This window comes from Brassica napus, chromosome C1 (genome assembly GCF_020379485.1).
Source record: "Brassica napus cultivar Da-Ae chromosome C1, Da-Ae, whole genome shotgun sequence".
In the NCBI taxonomy this organism is placed as follows: Eukaryota; Viridiplantae; Streptophyta; class Magnoliopsida; order Brassicales; family Brassicaceae; genus Brassica; species Brassica napus.
Genome location: NC_063444.1, coordinates 50,247,289 through 50,264,406, shown reverse-complemented (window position 1 = coordinate 50,264,406; position 17,118 = coordinate 50,247,289). Strand labels below are relative to the sequence as shown.

Sequence of the window (17,118 nt, the reverse complement as noted above, 5' to 3'; positions counted from 1 at the left end):
GAAGGTGTGATTCTTTTGTCTGTGGTAACACGTGTCCATGTCGCAACAGTGTTGTACTTCTCAAAGGTTGTCCTAATAGATAGATATCCACCCGATTTTGTTTTTAAAACAGAAATATTTATTTACGAAATAGTGCCGTGATTAACTTAAACGTGCGAAAATAAAACGTAACTCTGATTAATTACCTTAGGATGAAAAACTAGGAAAGAGATTATACTACTTTGGGATACTGTATCTTGGTCTTAAAGTAAAGGCGATTATTATGTTTTTAATTGAACTTTTTTATTCAAATATGCAAAATAAACCAATGTTACAATCTTTCATCAATTGATTATGATTAGACACCCGTTAATCTGCTGTACAGTCGACCAATCAACAACTTACACAATGCAACTAACCGTCTTTTATATGGGATCAGTGCATGACACCTGAAAGTTTATGATAGATTATGAAAACCATGTCGAGTGTTGACAACAGTGACTAGCTTTCTCATATGAAGTCACCGAGACAATCGTTCGATTTTGTCTTTGGTTTTTATATATTTTACCAACTAATTAAATTAGTGAAAATAAGAATTCAAACGAATCGGCGCCAAACTATATCTAGAACATGGGAGAGTTACGTTAGACCATCATAAATCTTATCTCTATTTAACCCACTCAAGGGGCCCAACAATGGTTTGCTCAACCGACACCGAGTCTATATTTACCAAACTTTCTCCCTCAACTTGTCAACCCCACGTTCATCAGGGACCACCATATACAATCATCATTTTCAAAACGCCACGTACTTAATTGAAAGAAGAAGAAAGCGTCAACGTCCAACCTTCTTGGGCCCCTGAAGACAAAATAATGCGTAACAATTAACTAAAGTTTATAAAATCGGGTTACTAGATGATGATCTTCCACACATGACTTGCATGCATTTGGTCAAATGAGTTTTATATATTACTGATCTTTGAAGGGTTTAACTGTTTAAGTTATTGTTTGCCCTATGATGCTGATCTTCCACACATGCTTGCATACATTTTGTCACATAAATATAGAACATACATTGCTCTTTTGTAGATGTAAGATTTGGCATGGAGCAAGTGTTTAAATTATATTGTGTTCGACACTTGGAACTACTTTTCTGCTTAAATTAAACTTTCTCTGAATTCGATTTTTTTTAAACAAAACTTTCATAACTAAGCATGACACAGCTGCTTCTGGTCATTTCTGTTACTTATATAGAGCTTCACACTAAGAAGATACTAACAGCTTAGTAGATAATGATGGTGACTCTTCATGCTCAGACTTTGGACTCTCATTGGAGTGTCTAGCAGATATGACCTTGTCAAGAGCTTGGTCAGGGACATAAATCCATCTGGTTTCCATATCTGCAACTATGGCAAATTGGCAATGGCTGCATCAAGTTCTCCAAGGTCCAAGCAGAACATGATGATCTCATCGTGCAGTGGGCCGCAATAAATTATGGCATTCATTTAGTTTATATAGTCCACTTAACTCATTTTTAATGGCTTACACTAGCTTTTAGGGCCGTCTATTTGCATGTGGAATGGTCCAAAAAAAATTTAAAGTCCATTTATATGTTTTCTAATATTAAATTTAGATTTAATTAAAATTATGTTTATAAAATTTAAAATATATCTAATTCTAATCTTCGTATTTACTTATTAACTAATAAAAACAAAACAAACTATAAGCATCAATCATATCTCATCACGTGTGGTATTTTAATATTCAATATAACTGTAGAAAGTCAATACTCTAATTTGATTATGTTTAGAAACCTGTTATTAATTATTTTGTTATTTAAGAAATACATTTTCACCATTTTTTTACAAAAATTAATTATTCACATCTTTATCGCAAACCAAAATAATTAAATGAGTTTCAAAAAAATATTTTTAACAAAGTTTGAGACGTCGCCAAAAGAGTAGCCAAGAAGACTGAAGGCATAATGGAGCTCTTATAGCAGTTAAGTCGCCAATCGTTGGAACTCCACCCAATTCAATCACCTATACAAATTCATTATCAGTAACATGATGGATCAACAAATTTATAATATAATGCTCTAGATGTCTCTTGCCTTTTGACATGAGCACAATTGCCAACTCGACTTCCCACTCTTATAATGAATTGTTCACAACAGGAAAAAATGGTTCTATTGCCTTTGACATGAGCACATGAGCTGTTATTGCAAATGTTAAGTAACCAAAGATTAGGTTTTCATACCTGAGCTCAAACATTTATAATAAATTGTTCACCACAGGAAAAAGTAATAATTTGTGGCTATTGTTTGAACAATCATTAATCGGGTTCAAGATGTAATGGATGGAAATCTCCAGTAAATAGTAACTAAAATAGGCTAAGGCCACCATTAGTTACCTTTTCCGAATTACAAGGTTTCTTGTCATCTCGGAAAAGAAGAAGATTGAAAAATCCAAAAACCAACTGAGTTACCTACTTTACTAATTTTTTGTTTGTCAACCGGTGTTATATTAAAACATTAACGGAATACAAAGCCAACTAGCGGTAAACCGCTACCGGAGCCAACAACCCACCATAGGAGAGACAAAGACAGCAATACAAGAGGATAAACCATAAGATGAAACCTAAAAGAACCAACACTAAAAACTAAAAGACAACAAACCGTCATAAAAAACATATTACTTAATTTATTAAATTATACATTTCATTTGTTTGGGCATACGCCGAACTCAACCAACTAAAGGAGTTATGGTTGGACCGGTTCGGCCGGCTGGTCTGGTCCAGTTTTGAAAATACTGGTTAAAGTCTTGTGCTGAGTCTAGCAGAAATTTGAGAGAACACTCAAGATTACAACAATAAACCTCATAAGTATCCACCAAGTAGAACTTTAAAATAAGGGGAGTTAGGCAACGAGAGCCGCATGAGGCGCATTTAGGTCTCGTAGAACGGTCATTGCGAACAAGTTGTATTATCTCTTCCCCGTGGTGGCGAGTGCAGACTCTTGCGCCGTAGAGTGTAAGATTATGCCCTAGCACACATTGATAACGATAAGTGAATCCTGGCTTAGCATTTGGAAACTCACCAACCACACACTTAATATGAAAAGTGACTCCAGAAACATGGCATGTGTAAAACCATTCCTCATGTGGATCTAAAACGGCTTCACAAACTTCACACCAATACTTACCGCTGACTTCTTTCTCACCATGGCGCAAGAATAGAAAATGCTCATCACCCTTGCGTTTTATCTTTTTCGGTAGAGTAGCACACGCCAAGCACAATGAGAAATCACATTCAGTACAACGTAGCACATGCTTTTTGGTGAGCTTACAGCCCCCACAATTTCCCTCGTCCAGGGTAGTGATAAAGAGGGTATGCGGGTGACATTCATGATCACTATACGATGAGATCACGAACGCACATCGCATGTCTAGTGATACTCCCTTATCACTCTCGTACCTGAAACCATTGGATATTGTTTGACATGCACCACACCGAAAGAAAGAGTCGCTTGTATCATTGTCATTGGCGTTTAAATAAAACGGCGTCGTGGAGAGCCAATGTCGTTTTCGAAGAGGAAGATTAGCACATGTTTCGTGGATGATAAAGTGGCATTCCATACACTTGTAGTGAGCCTCGGAAAAGATAGGATGGACGCAAGCTTCACAACGCATGCTTCCGTCAGTCATATCATCCTCATCTTCAACCGTGTATAAGATATGTTCTTCATGGGAAAAATGTTTAATTGAAATTCCCTCTTCAATAACTTCGAATGGCAAAACATCAAAATATTCTTCAGGCACCCCTTCGAGCTCTACCCCATCCCACACATCACTTCTAGTTGCGCATTTTGAGTGAACGACATAATCATCAGGACATGTGGAACATGAATAAGCTCCGTACCTCCAATCCACCTTCTTGTGACAAATCATGCATTTCCTCTTCCCAAAACCAAGAGAAAAGGTGTGAGAGACTCGGTGGTTGTGGCGATTGATGTTTATGACGTGTGGTAGCTTGATACATTCCCAATGGAACATGACACCGCATGGAGCGCATACGTAAGGGCATCGTTCACCATGGGTACCACAAGCGTTGCAAGTGAAGGTGTCATTTCTAACCATACATGTAAGTGTATGCTCGTGGCACTTCGCTGTTTCCACAATCGGTGGTGGTGGCTCCTTGGAACACCTCACGTGCATGCTGAAATCGCATAGCGAACAATGGTAGAAATAGCTCTTGAGTTCTTGCTGGCATTCATCGCATTTACTCTTGGAGTGATCAGGTGGTCGTGGGACATCAATGAGAAGCTCCAGCGGATGGTATGGATGGAACGGGTGGTTTATATCGTCCGGTGAGCTTGGGACACAACGAAGATGCCACTTCTTGATGCATAAACTGCAACACCAGGGAAAATCATTGTCTTCAATATGCTCCAGACAGTCGCCACAAAAATTGAAAGGAGAACGATTAAGATTCTTTATCGCAGACTTCGCAGTAAAAGCGATCTCCCACCGATCATCGAAAGGAACCTCATCTCTATGGTCGGGGGACCAGAAATGTGTATCCATTCTTATCGTGGCTAAGTATGAAAATGCCTATAACAGATATGCATGTATATGATTATATAGCCAAAAGTAAATCAATCAACTTGGTGAGTCTTTTTTTTAAGAATACGATGTTACTCTACGGGTGTTGATATATTAATAAAATGATAATCAACCCTCTTTTTTTTTTTTGAACAAATCAACCCTCTTTAGCTGTCACCAATTAACTAATCAAGGTTATTTATCAAGTCAATGAAAATTAAATATCCTTAACTACAATATACATATCCTGAATAAAGAAAGACTAAATTATTATTAAAAAAACTACTGGTCCATAGCCTTGTGTTTCTCGCATTCCAAAGAAAACGTGTATCCAGCAGCACATCTGCACATGGGAACGCACAATCTCATGACTCTTCAAGCACGGAAGGCTCCGGGAGCAGACCACAATTTTTATTTACTCTGTACTATGTTTTAATACTTCTTTTATTTAGTGGAGTATTAGTGGAGTGTGTTTCAAACAAAAAAGTGTTTAAAAAAAAAAGGAGTATCAGTGGAGTGAACTGCATTTTCTCATTATGTTTGGGAAAATTAAAGTAAAATTGTATTTCAAATCTATTTGTGCTTTAATGCTTTAGTTTTTGTCTGTTTGGAGATGGTAATTCGGATGAGTGATCTATTTCTGATCTATCAAAGTTTTTATTAGAATGATTTATTTCTGATCTATCAAAGTTTGTATTTGTTCGGAGATGATAATTTGGATAATGTTTTCTGTTCAATATATTTTAAATTATCCGAGTTACCATCTATTTTTTCAACAAATTTTAACTATGCGGTATTTTTCAGAAAGTTAAATTATCCATAAAATCTATTATAAAGTTTAAAATACCAAAACCGAATTGGAACATAGATTTTTTAAAATATTAATCACAAAAATAATTGAATGGACCTTATAAACTAAAATAAAAATTCACAAATCAAAATAACTGAACCAAATCGAAAATCAGATAACTAACTGCTGAGGCTAGTTGTCCTGTAGATATCTACGAAGAAAAAATCGTGCCGTAATTAACTTAAATGCGCCAAAAATAAAACGTAATTCTGATTAATTACCTTAAGATGAAAATTAGGAAAACAATCGTACTAAATCCGGGAAAGTGTATATCATTGGTCTTAAAACCTATTGATTATCTGATTAGACACCCGTTGATCTGCTAAACACTTAATTAAACGCCCAATCAACAGGTTACACAATGCAAGTAGGAAAGCAGTCTATGGATCCATGACACCTGGAAGTTTATGACAGAATACAAAAGCTATGTCGAATTTAGACAGTGACTAGAGACAGCTCGCTGATAAGAAATCACAGAGACAATCGCTCAATTATTTTTTATTGTTTGACAAATAGGCGCCAAACTATATCTAGAACATGGGCCATCACAAATCTTATCTCTAACCTACTCAGGGCCCAACAAATAGTTCTGCTCAACCGACACTGACTCCATCTTTACGTTTATTTACCAAAGTTTCTCCCTCAACTTGTAAACCACGTTCATCAGAGAGTCAGAGACCAACACCATCATCGTTTCCAAAACACCACGTACTTGATTGAAAAGAAACAAAAATAGCGTCAGCGTCCAACCTTCTTGGCCCCTAAAGACAAATCAATGCATTGTTAACGCATTGTAAGTCTCTTTGCAAGCATTGTAAGTCATATATAAAAGTTATATTATGGATCTTCCGAAGGGTTTAGGTTAGTGTTTGCTCTATGATGATAATCTTTTCACATGCATATGTAAGATAATGGCATGGATATAAGCGAAGCTTTAAATTATAGACTAATCTACGCTCCCAACTACACTTGTACTTAAATTAAACTTTCTCAGGACTGGAGTTTTTTTTCTGTAAACAAAACTTTCATAACTAAGACTGATACAGCTGTATCACAATTGTGTAAGAACATACTAAGAACTTTCTGATGATGATGGTGGCTCTTCATGTTCAGACTTAGGACTCTCATTGGACTGTCTAACAGATATGACCTTGTCAAGAGTTTGATCAGGGACAGTGATCCCTGTGGTTTCCATATCAGCTACTATGGCAATGGCTGCATCAAGTTCTCCAAGGTCCAAACACAACGTGATGATCTCATCGTACAGTGGGCTGCAATACATTACGACGTTCATTTAGTTTATATACTCAACTTACTCATTTGAATGGCTAAGATTAGCTTAATTAACCTGCCAAAAGCGTAGCCAAGACTGTGTGTGGTCTGCAAGATCTTCAAGAAGGCTGAAGGCATGGGAGCTCTTATAGCAGCTCGTAATATCACCGCACAATCGCCAATCGTTGGAACTCCACCCAGTTCAATCACCTACACAAACTCATCATCATTAACATGATGGATCATGCAAATTTTTTTAATACTATAATGCTTTAGAGAGGTCACTTGCCTTTGACATGAGCACAATTGCCAACTCCACTTCCCATTCTTGTGACCATCTCCTTGGAGTTTTGTTCTTAAAATCCTTCTCCCATGTCCAACCCCAAACGTCTGCTATTGTATACATGTCCTTAACATCAAACACTTTTCTTTCCCTCATCTCTTTGAACGCTTCAAATGGTTCCTCAGGGAACCAATCCTCATCTGCATCATCCTGATGAAGGGAAACCACTCATGAACATGTGACTACTTAAATGAATAAATCATAAACATATCATAGGTTAATATGCATACACACCTCGAGTGTCATACGAGACGCCCTCTTCCCGCGTTTCTTTGTTCTGCTTGCTTCATCTGATTCTTTCAAGAGCTGGACTCCAATCATTTGAAGATGCCTCTTAGCGTCAGCTGCCTTATTCTTGACTAAATCCTCTCCTTCTGCTCGATTCTCAGGCTCTGCAACCACCACTTCTTCTTCCTCTTCCTCTTCGTTTTCATCATCCTCCTCGTCTCCTTCTTGATCCTCTTCATCATCATCCTCATCATCATCGGCTCCTTTTGCAACATCTTCAGTCTTGTTCTCCGGCCCACCTGCAGCTACTGATTCATCCGTTTCTATGGATTCAGCCGTAGTTTCAATCAAGCCTTCTCCAAGAAACCGCCGTTTCCAGAACTCTGTGTCTCCTTCATGGAGCTTGATCCTACATATTAGTTCGTCTACTTCCTCATCGACCTCCTCCTCCTCTTCTTCTATTGGAGGAACCCAAAGAGGTCGACCACGAGACTTGTTAATCCTCCTTGCTTTTTGGACACGCTGGTAAAGAACATTTCTCGTTCCATCAATCGGCAAGCCCTGAGCTTCAAGTTCTTCCTTCAACTCAGACACAACCATCTTGCTAGCCGCTTTCGGCTTCAGAAGATTCTGTGCAGGACCTTTGATTATGTTCCTCAACCTCTCCATCACCCTCATGTAATCAGATTCCGATGCGTCTCCCAGAACCGGAAGACCTTCGCTCTGCAAGGTCCTCAAGAGCTTCCTATGGTGAACTTTCCAATCATCAAGACATCTCTGTTTGAAAGATGTTTCAATAGGGTTCGAGTATATGAATCCAGCTGCGTCGGGGTCTAAAGGAGTTTTCCCTCTTCGAGGTACCCAGCGCTTGCGGTCACCGGTAAGCCCTCCTTCCTCTACGTACCTTGCTAAGTAATCAATCTCATAACCAAGCTCAGCTTCTTCTTGCAACGGTTCGATCCATGAGCTGACTAGTGTCCTATATTTTCTGCTCATAATCATGGCTCTTGGAGGGATAGGTTGGTTGTCTTTGCGCATTGCATCTAAAGCATCAATAAGCTCAACAATTCTTCCTTCTCGGCACAATGCACGGAGATATAAAGAGAGAGGATCCTCAAAGTTCCCATCATTGTGTAAAACTTTTGTTCCTCCTTCAAAGTTTTTCAGAGCACGAAAATGTCTAATCGCTTCCTTCACAACACAATATTTCGTGAAGCACTCAACCAAGAGCCTGAAAATAGATTATTATTACAGATCGTATTAGGATTTTTAGATAAAAGCAATTGAAATTATTAAGATGCTCTTACGCATGAGTCTTCACATTTGGCTGTACACGCTTGTGGTCCTCAACCATCATTCCAAGTAACTCAGCAACGTCTTGAACCCTGTGATTCGTTCAACAACACGCTATCTGAAATTTTAATACACCTTTTGAGAAAAATATGTGCAGTTAAAACCTCATTGAATTACCTATCATATGAATCGGCTCTTGTATAGGCTTGAATCACCCAGTTATATGTCTCGGTGTTAGGCTTCATAAAATCTAAAAACCAAGATTATATTAAGCCAAGTCAACTAAACCAAACAAATTGAGCAAAATTAGCCAAAGAAAATTACAAACCTTCACCATACTCCATATTCTCAAATGTAGCATAAGCCACCTCTGGAATCCCACAAGTAGCCTACACGAAAATTTGATGTCATTAGACAAAGAAGAGGCGTGTGTGTTTACACTCCAAGAATACCATAACAAACCTGCACACTAAGAAGACAGTTGAAATGAAAAGTTGTCGCAAATCTACCAGCTGCCTCCATTTCGTAAGAAATCTCCAAGGCATTAGAATGATCTCCAGCTTTGCAATCTTCTTCAATCATCAGATCATATAGCTGATCGGTTGCTCTCATCCCACCTTTAGCACCCTTCAAGAAAACTTTATTCGCCTCTTCCAAGTGGTTGGTCCTCACAAGCTCCTCTATAAAAACACCACAACCTCTATAAATGGTAGACACACCAAAAAAAACTGAATCTAACACATAGTGAAGGCAAGGGAGACTACCAACGAGAATAAGCCAAGCTTGACGAATGTCATAGTTAAGCTTTTCCATTGCAGCAAGAAGCTCTAAACCTCTTTGTGCATTTCCTTTAGAACCGGAGAGTCGAACCAGAGCAATCATGGTTTCAGGAAGCGGACGTTGGCCTGCACCTAGCTCCTTTCTCAGCGAGTGCATCTGCAATCACACATATACACACATAGAAAAGTAAATAACACTCTTTAGTTCTCACTTCAATCACCACACACATGAGAAGCTACTAGAGACAAGAAAGTCTCAATTCTGAAGTTTGTTGAAACCAATGTTCAAAAAATAGCTAGAGGATTATTGATTAAACAGACGTCTAAACTGATTTTTCGATCAATTTTATCAGAGTCCTGGCAAAGCCGAATGAAACATTCGCCTATGCTCTCCAAATTTGTTAAAACCTTATTTTATTAAAATCTTTATTAGTTGTCTACAGCTCCAAAATCTCAAGACCGGCCACTCTTAGAACCATTAGCTCAAGTTAATTAGACGCTTTATAGAAGATTAATGATTAGACAGACGTGTAGACCGATTTTTTAAAATAAATTATTGATTAAGTGGACGTCTAAACCAAATTTTAAATTAAATTATTGATTAGACGGACGTCTAAAACTGATTTTTTTGAGTCTTAGAACCATTAGCTCAAGTTCTATACAGCACAAAGTAATACCGATTCGATTCTTAAACAGATTATACAATCGACATTTCAAGAATTGAACTATAAGAGGAGGCGTTTTTTTACCGCGCCTTGTTCGTCGCCGTTAAGCGCGTGAGCTACAACCAAGCCGTGGAAAGAGCGTGGGCCAGGGGTAAGCCCAGCGGCTATCATGTCATAGATAACCTCCGATACGCCTGACGGATCTCGATTCCTGGCTCGCTCCATGAGCTCATCCATGAAAGTGAGGCGGAGACTCCTCTCCAGCGCCGAGACGGCTTCGCTGCTGCCGAAGGATGAGGAGTCTTCATTCTCGCGCTTCTGAATCTGCTTACGCCTCCTCCTGGGCTTCTTCTCCGGCGCGGAGATTGAGCATCGAGTGGTGGGGATTCCGGCGGCGCGGCGAGGAATCGGGTGGATTGAGTTGGAGGGAAGCGATGGATTGAGGAAGAAGAGAGACATGGCGAGTGAGTGAGGAAATGGATAAAATGATTTTGAATTAAAAAAAAAAACAATTCACACTTATTAGAGGACTTTAATCTATATTGCCCTACTATCTCCCTTGTTTATTCTATATTGTCCCACTAATAACAAACATTATCTTTTTTATTATATTTAAATCGAAAACATTGGAAAAGACATAAAACCCCTTAATGAATCTAAGAAATTACAAACTCAAATCGGATCATCCACCCAAACCCATACCCAATACGGATCCCATCAATTTAATAATAATAAGTAAATAAGAAAAAGAAATCAAAATCCCTAATCTTTCCAGCTTCTTCTTCACGAGCCTCCTTCTTCATTCTTTTTCTGTCTTTTTCAATTTCTCGCACAACACATTCTCTGTCTCTGATGAACCCTCATTCTAAAAACAGGGACACAGATTTTAAATCAGAATGACGCATGTACGTTGCTGAGTCTGGCACTCGTTGAAAATTAAAACTCAATCGGAGCCTGCGACTCGATTCCGTCGCTTACAAGTTACAAACGCTTAACGCTTAATAAAAATAAGAAGAGAGAGGTCACCACCGAAGCAGTGAAGCCATTGGTGGATCTCGCAGCGGAGAAGGCGATGGTGGTTCTGAGCAGTCATACAACAATCGAGGAGAACAAAAGCTCAGCCGGAAGCTATGACGCGATTCCGCCGCTTACAACGCTCTAGAAGTTGTGCACGCTTCAGCAAAACAAGAAGAGTTGATTCACCACCAGAGGGGTGAATCCGTTGGTAGACTTTTGGGGCAAAGTAGGGGACTGTAGTGGTGAAATGGTAGAGAAGGCGATTTGGAGGCTATGTGGTATGTTTGATATTTGGTTGTTTTCACTTCAGCTGCATTTGCTCAGAATGTGATCTCAATTTAAAATATTTTTCTTCTTTTGTAGGACATTGTTTCAAAAAAGTAATTTCCTTTTCACACAAAGGACATTTTTACCATACTTGGATCGAGTTTGTTTAAGATAGTGTTTGTGAGATATGGTTTAAATCTTTTTGCTAAGCTGTTGGATTATCTTTGCCACTGTTTTTTTTTGGTCAAATCTTTGCCACTGGTTTAGATATCGTTTATGTTCATAAATGTGGCGTCATTCTTGTAAAATGACAGTAACTGAATCCGAGATGCGATCATATGGGTCACTTGCAACGAAGATTTCATATTGGCTGGGTAACTAAATGTCTTCGCTTTATGGTTTGAGCTTGTGTTTCTCATGTTTGTTAGATTTGATTTACTAATTTGGAAAGGATCAACAAAATATCTTCGCATTATTCGCAATGGAATAGGAACAAAGCTGATAAAGAAGTTGACAAAGTATCTGAGGATGAAGAGGAAGAGAAATAAGGATAGAACATAAGGTTCAAAGGCTTGGAATATACTGATTATGTGTTAATTAAGAATTTAAAAGTGTAGTTTACGAATATTGCGTAGGAAAATTTGTTATGTTTGTTGCAAAACTAATTTGGATATTTTGAATGTGACTGAATGTCATATAGAGTGTGATTGGTTATCAACAAGAGTAAAATGATGAAAAAATATGATGGAAATAAGAGGGATAAATAAAAAAAATTGGAGGAAACTTTATCTTCTCATTCATAGTTGAGGTAAGATTTATGGTTAAATGAGATGAAACTATAGAGAAAAAGACTAGGATAGTACCAAACCAAGTTTTTGTTTCTAAACTAACACTCAAAGTCACAAAAATAGGTTTGATTAAAGAGATAAATATACACTTATATCTTTTGGATAGAGTTTAGAGTTAAGCGGGATGGAGTTTTGTAATTAGGGTTTAAAATTTTATAAAATAAAAAATAAATATTAAAAAATTAAAAAAAAAACAGTTTCAAAAAGTGTTTTTTAATTATAAAAAGAAAATTTGAAAAAAAAATAAAAAAAATTTAAAAAAAAATTCAAAAAGAAAATTATAAAAAAATTCGAATCTGAAAACATATAATCTGAAACTATAAAATTTTTTTTTTTCATTTTTTAATTTTTAAATTTTAATTTTATTTGCTTTTATTTATTTTTGTTTGTTTATTTAATTTAAACCAAGGATATTAGGGATATTTTGCCTTTTAATAAATGTCATTTTTGTGACTTTCTCCTTTTAGTGCTATTTTTGAGACAAAAACACAAAATGTGTTATTATTGACAATTGCCCCAAACTATATTCCACGTAAATTGGCTGAAATAAAATTTTCTTTTAATTTATTCTAAATCTATCATATAGTCATACCCATAAAGTGAATATTTATAGAAAAAAATATTAACTCTTCGTGGTAAAACCAAAAATTTGAACTACTAAGTTCGATAGATATTTATTAGGAGGACAAAAAAATTTATCTAAAACGTGTTAAAAATTTTAACAAGAAAAAAATTTTTGTAAAACAAGTTTAAAATTTTCAACCAGAAAAAACATATTTGAATATTTACACTTAGTAATACTCAAGGCGGTAGTAATATTTCTTTCTTCATAGTAATACTTTTACAAATTACAATAATTTTTAGTAATACCGCATCAAAAAATCAAATTTATTAGTAATACCAATCAATTTAGACAGTTATAGATTGTATATAACATATTGGCAGGAAATGTTTTTCAAAAATATGTATTTTATGTTATTCATCTTAGTATGGCCTTCCCTTCAAGACGTTAGTATGGAAGTATAAGGATGTTTTCTATGGAAATGTGAAGTTTTCTATCAACTTGAGAAATTAAGAGTATTTTATGTCAATTTGACAAATAAACACATATATGGACATATAATTACGCAATATATGAGATATATCTTCTAAAATAAATAATAAGACAAAAATTAAGGTTCTTAGAAACATGCATAATACATAGTAATTCAAGGTATTTTAAGGTAGTTCACAGTAGTACCTAGTAGTTCATTACCATCCATCTTTTTTCCTCTCGATGCTTGTTCGAATACAATACTATTGGAAAGTAACTAATATTCATCATCCCATCTACCTTAATATCTCTGCATATACTCTCAACCCATCCATAATATGTAACCTCTTCCACATATGTCTTCATCGCTAAAGTGTGAATTTTATCTTTTCTCAAAATTCATCTTATCTCAGCCTCATCTTTGATGTAAGTTTCCTCGTAGTCAAAACATATGATTGTAATATGAGAAACTACATATTTCCATTAAGAACAAAAAAATATTATTAGTTAACTATTTAAAGAATCTAAGTTGTTCAAGAACTTTTAATACATAGTCGATCCAGTAATACTAGTAATACACGTTTCACTTTAGTAGTACTAGTAATTCTAGTAATTCCTCGAAATTTTCATTTTCATCGATTTAACCTTTTTAACCGAACACAAGGGTGTTATACAATCCACAATATTATCTACCAACATTGTAATGTATTATTTTGCTTCAAAATAGTGCAAAATAAACAGAAATATACAAAATAGTCTGTAAACATCCTTTCATATTTGTTTTATACCAATATACCTAAAACTTTATTTTTTCATTAATTTACGTGTTTTTAAACGACCAAGAACGTGTTACAAAATCCAAATTATCGTCTAACACCATTTTAATGTCTTTTTTTCTTCTTCAGAACGATGTTAAATACAAAGAAATATACATAATCTTCTTTAAATTTTATTTACATCTAATCTATTAAAGCTGAAGTACAAATAAATCTTAACCCTAAGTTTTCCTCAACAATTACCATCCAATGCCACTAACTTTATAGATAACAATTTTCATAAACATGGCTACGAAATTGCCTAATATTTAGGTACCTAATAAATTTAAAAGATATGCAATCTTTCATTTACTTAAAAATCAAAAAGTCAATGTTTCAATCCATAAAAGAAAAACTATGAAATATATTAAATTATCAGATTAATTTATTGGTTTATTGAAAATTAAATTAATCAAAATCGTTTTAATGTTCAGAATAATAAAACTAACTCAGTTATATTTAACTAATTAGCTTCTTCTAATTTAATTAGTACAATAGTATATGTATTTAATTTTCGAACGTTTACAAAAATTAAAAGTAAATACTCGTGCGGACGCAGGGGTCAAGATCTAATATTTCTTTAAAACTCCACGATTTGTTACCCTTAATACATACAACGTAGATATTACATTCCTACAAAAAAAAATTATGAAAAAAGCGTACCAAATTACTTTAATAATCACTTTTGAAATCACCAATGGAGCTCAAAAAAAAAATGTCGAATATTGTTGGAGAATAAAAAAAGGATAGACACGTGTTAAGAGGAGAGAAAGCATCTGAGAGTGGAAATCCTATGATTTTGGTTAATGTATCAGCTTTATGAGAAAAGGGTCCCCACCTGAGATTAAAATAATGAAACAAACTGAGATGGACAAGAGAGACGTGGAGTCCGTATAACATTAAAATAATGAAACAAAATGGGTGAGGAAGAGAGAGGGAAGTGGGGTCCGCGAGTAAGAGAGAGGGATTTGGGGTCCGCTGAATAAATAAAAACTAATATAAAAAGAAAGGGTAATAAGAGAAAGAGAAAAATAGTGGGGTAATGAGAAAAATAGTGGGGTAGTGAGAATAATTTTTTTCCAATTGGGGCATATAAGAATACTTTCCCTTATTAGAAGGAGATCATGTGGAGATCACGTGATGATATTTAACCGAACCAAAATTGGTTGAACCGGATTCATACCTTAGTTGTATAAACCGGATTAAACCAATATTTTTTAATCTTGTAGGATGCATAGGAGAGAGGTCATGTTGTTGAATCCCCCTAATATATTATTGTCACTGTATTATTATTACCGCCACATGTTACACGTTCAAACTTGTTTTTGTTTTTGTTTTTTGAAACTACGTACGTTCAAAACTAGTTTGAATGCAAATGCAATCTTATAAATTAATTAACCCTACATCAAGAAACTAGTTTATCTAGATATCACAGTTATTTTATATATAATGAAAGTATATCAAGCGTTATAAAAAATGAAAGTATACCAAGCAAATGTATAAATGTTTTTTTTTGGCTAAAAAATAAATTTCATACTTCAGATTTTTCAAAAGAAACTTAAGCATTGGTATTTGTTAATGTATATTCTCTTAGTTATGGTATCCTTTGTTTTTTTCAATATTTATATTTTTGTTGTTTGTGAACTATCTTGGAGATCTGATAATTTATGTTCTTGATTAAACTATCTTGGAGATCTGATACTAGAAGAAAGGAACAAGAACAAATGTTTTCGACACTACAAGAAATATGTACATTCTTAGCTCACGAAAAACGCTATAATAGGCCTTTCATAGCGTTTTCTCATATGCTATGTCATCGCATTTATAAAATATTGTGAAATGTGCAGATACGATAGCAATACTTGGATGTTGTTATTAACTTTAATTATAGCACTATTTTTTTGTTACAAATTGATTGTGATTCGTATATTCGTGCTATAATAGGTCTTTTGTACAATAAACCACAAATAATGATAATTAAAAATAAATAATTAAAAATTAAACTGAAATTACTTTATAATTAAAAATAAAATAAATTTTATTTATAAATTTAAATTGGTTTACAAATAAATTCTGGTTTACTAAACTAAACCAGATATTAAAAAATAAAGTTAAACCACTACAATTTCCTAACTCTACACCAAACCAAACCTAAAAAAAAAATTAACCCTAATGAAACCGCCGCTTCTTCTTCATACGCCTCCACATGCCGTCGCGTCTTCTTCCTCGGCTTGGACCTGCTCGCCGTCGTCACCGTCCTCTCCACACCAGAGCTCGGACCTGCTCGCTGTTGTCGTCTCCAACAGATCTTCCTCTCCTCCATCTTCTTCCGCCATCTCGCCGTCGTCGCGTCTTCTTCCCCTCCTTCCTTTGTAGAGGTGGAGAATCCATGTCCGTCTCTGCCTCCTCCGCCGTCAAGCTCAAACCGTAAATCTTTCCATACCAGAGCTTTTCTACTTCTGTTTGCGAATGACTCAGGGGCTGGTCACACCAGAGCTCCTCGTTGGCGTCGTCGTTGTTGAGAGATGATTGAGAGGGAAACAATGGAGAAGAAGGATGTGAGAGTTGTTAAAGATTTGATACATGAAAAATTGATTGTCGAAGAGACAAAGTTCTGGAGAGAAGAAGATTGGAAGAAAAGAAGAAAAAGGAATCGACAGAGGAAATCTTGGAGAGAGAGAGAGATACACACAAAAATTGAATCTGAACCATTGATTATAATTAATCAATGGCTAAAAATGGCGATCCTCACATCACTATCTTAACCAATAGAAAATTAGGAGTATTTTTTTTTCTTTTATGTCTTCGACAAGAGTGTATTATTTATTATGTTTAGTTTATTAAAGCTTTAATAGTATATAGAAGGTATGGTGAGTTTGTTTTATGTAGGGTATATGATCAAGATAATGTTTGAGAAGTATGGTTTTTTATGTTTCAAAATAGAGTTTAATTATAGAATGAAGATTTAGGGTCTGTGTTTTGAAAGTTATAGAATAAGATTTAAAAGATGAAATTTTGATTTTAATTTTAAGATTTGAGGTTATAGTATAAGAAGATTATAAATTTAAAGTTTATGTTTGAATTTTAGAACTTTAAAAAAAAATTGTTTAGGTGTTTGTAGTGTTTGTA

At 35.4% G+C, this 17,118-nt stretch overlaps 2 protein-coding genes and 1 long non-coding RNA gene across 3 annotated transcripts; 1 reads left to right on the top strand and 2 right to left on the bottom strand.

Moving 5' to 3' along the window:
- Positions 1-2,722: 2,722 nt before the first annotated feature.
- LOC106362542 lies at positions 2,723-4,561 on the bottom strand. The gene has a single exon (XM_048744086.1). It carries the CDS (start codon positions 4,559-4,561, stop codon positions 2,723-2,725), a length of 1,839 nt encoding a protein of 612 aa, XP_048600043.1.
- A 1,791-nt stretch (positions 4,562-6,352) lies between these two features.
- Positions 6,353-10,512, bottom strand: LOC106365672. The gene is made up of 10 exons (XM_048745763.1): positions 10,094-10,512; positions 9,330-9,501; positions 9,028-9,245; positions 8,894-8,954; positions 8,743-8,815; positions 8,580-8,657; positions 7,279-8,503; positions 6,991-7,194; positions 6,778-6,911; positions 6,353-6,700 (listed from the first exon to the last, which is right to left on the bottom strand). Exons 1-10 carry the CDS (start codon positions 10,466-10,468, stop codon positions 6,502-6,504), a joined length of 2,739 nt encoding a protein of 912 aa, XP_048601720.1. The 5' UTR covers positions 10,469-10,512; the 3' UTR covers positions 6,353-6,501.
- Positions 10,513-10,648: 136 nt separating this feature from the next.
- Positions 10,649-11,978, top strand: LOC125580736. Its single transcript, XR_007318483.1, has 2 exons — positions 10,649-11,667; positions 11,784-11,978. It is a non-coding gene; the product is annotated as an uncharacterized LOC125580736 (long non-coding RNA).
- Positions 11,979-17,118: the final 5,140 nt, after the last annotated feature.

Coding starts and splice junctions, on each gene's coding strand:
- LOC106362542 (XM_048744086.1), bottom strand. CDS start 4,561: ATGGATACACATTTCTGGTCCCCCGACCATAGAGATGAGGTTCCTTTC.
- LOC106365672 (XM_048745763.1), bottom strand. CDS start 10,468: ATGTCTCTCTTCTTCCTCAATCCATCGCTTCCCTCCAACTCAATCCAC. Junction 7,195..7,278: donor CGTCTCGTATGACACTCGAG/GTGTGTATGCAT, acceptor TCCCTTCATCAG/GATGATGCAGATGAGGATTG. Junction 6,701..6,777: donor CTTGGCTACGCTTTTGGCAG/GTTAATTAAGCT, acceptor AATGTATTGCAG/CCCACTGTACGATGAGATCA.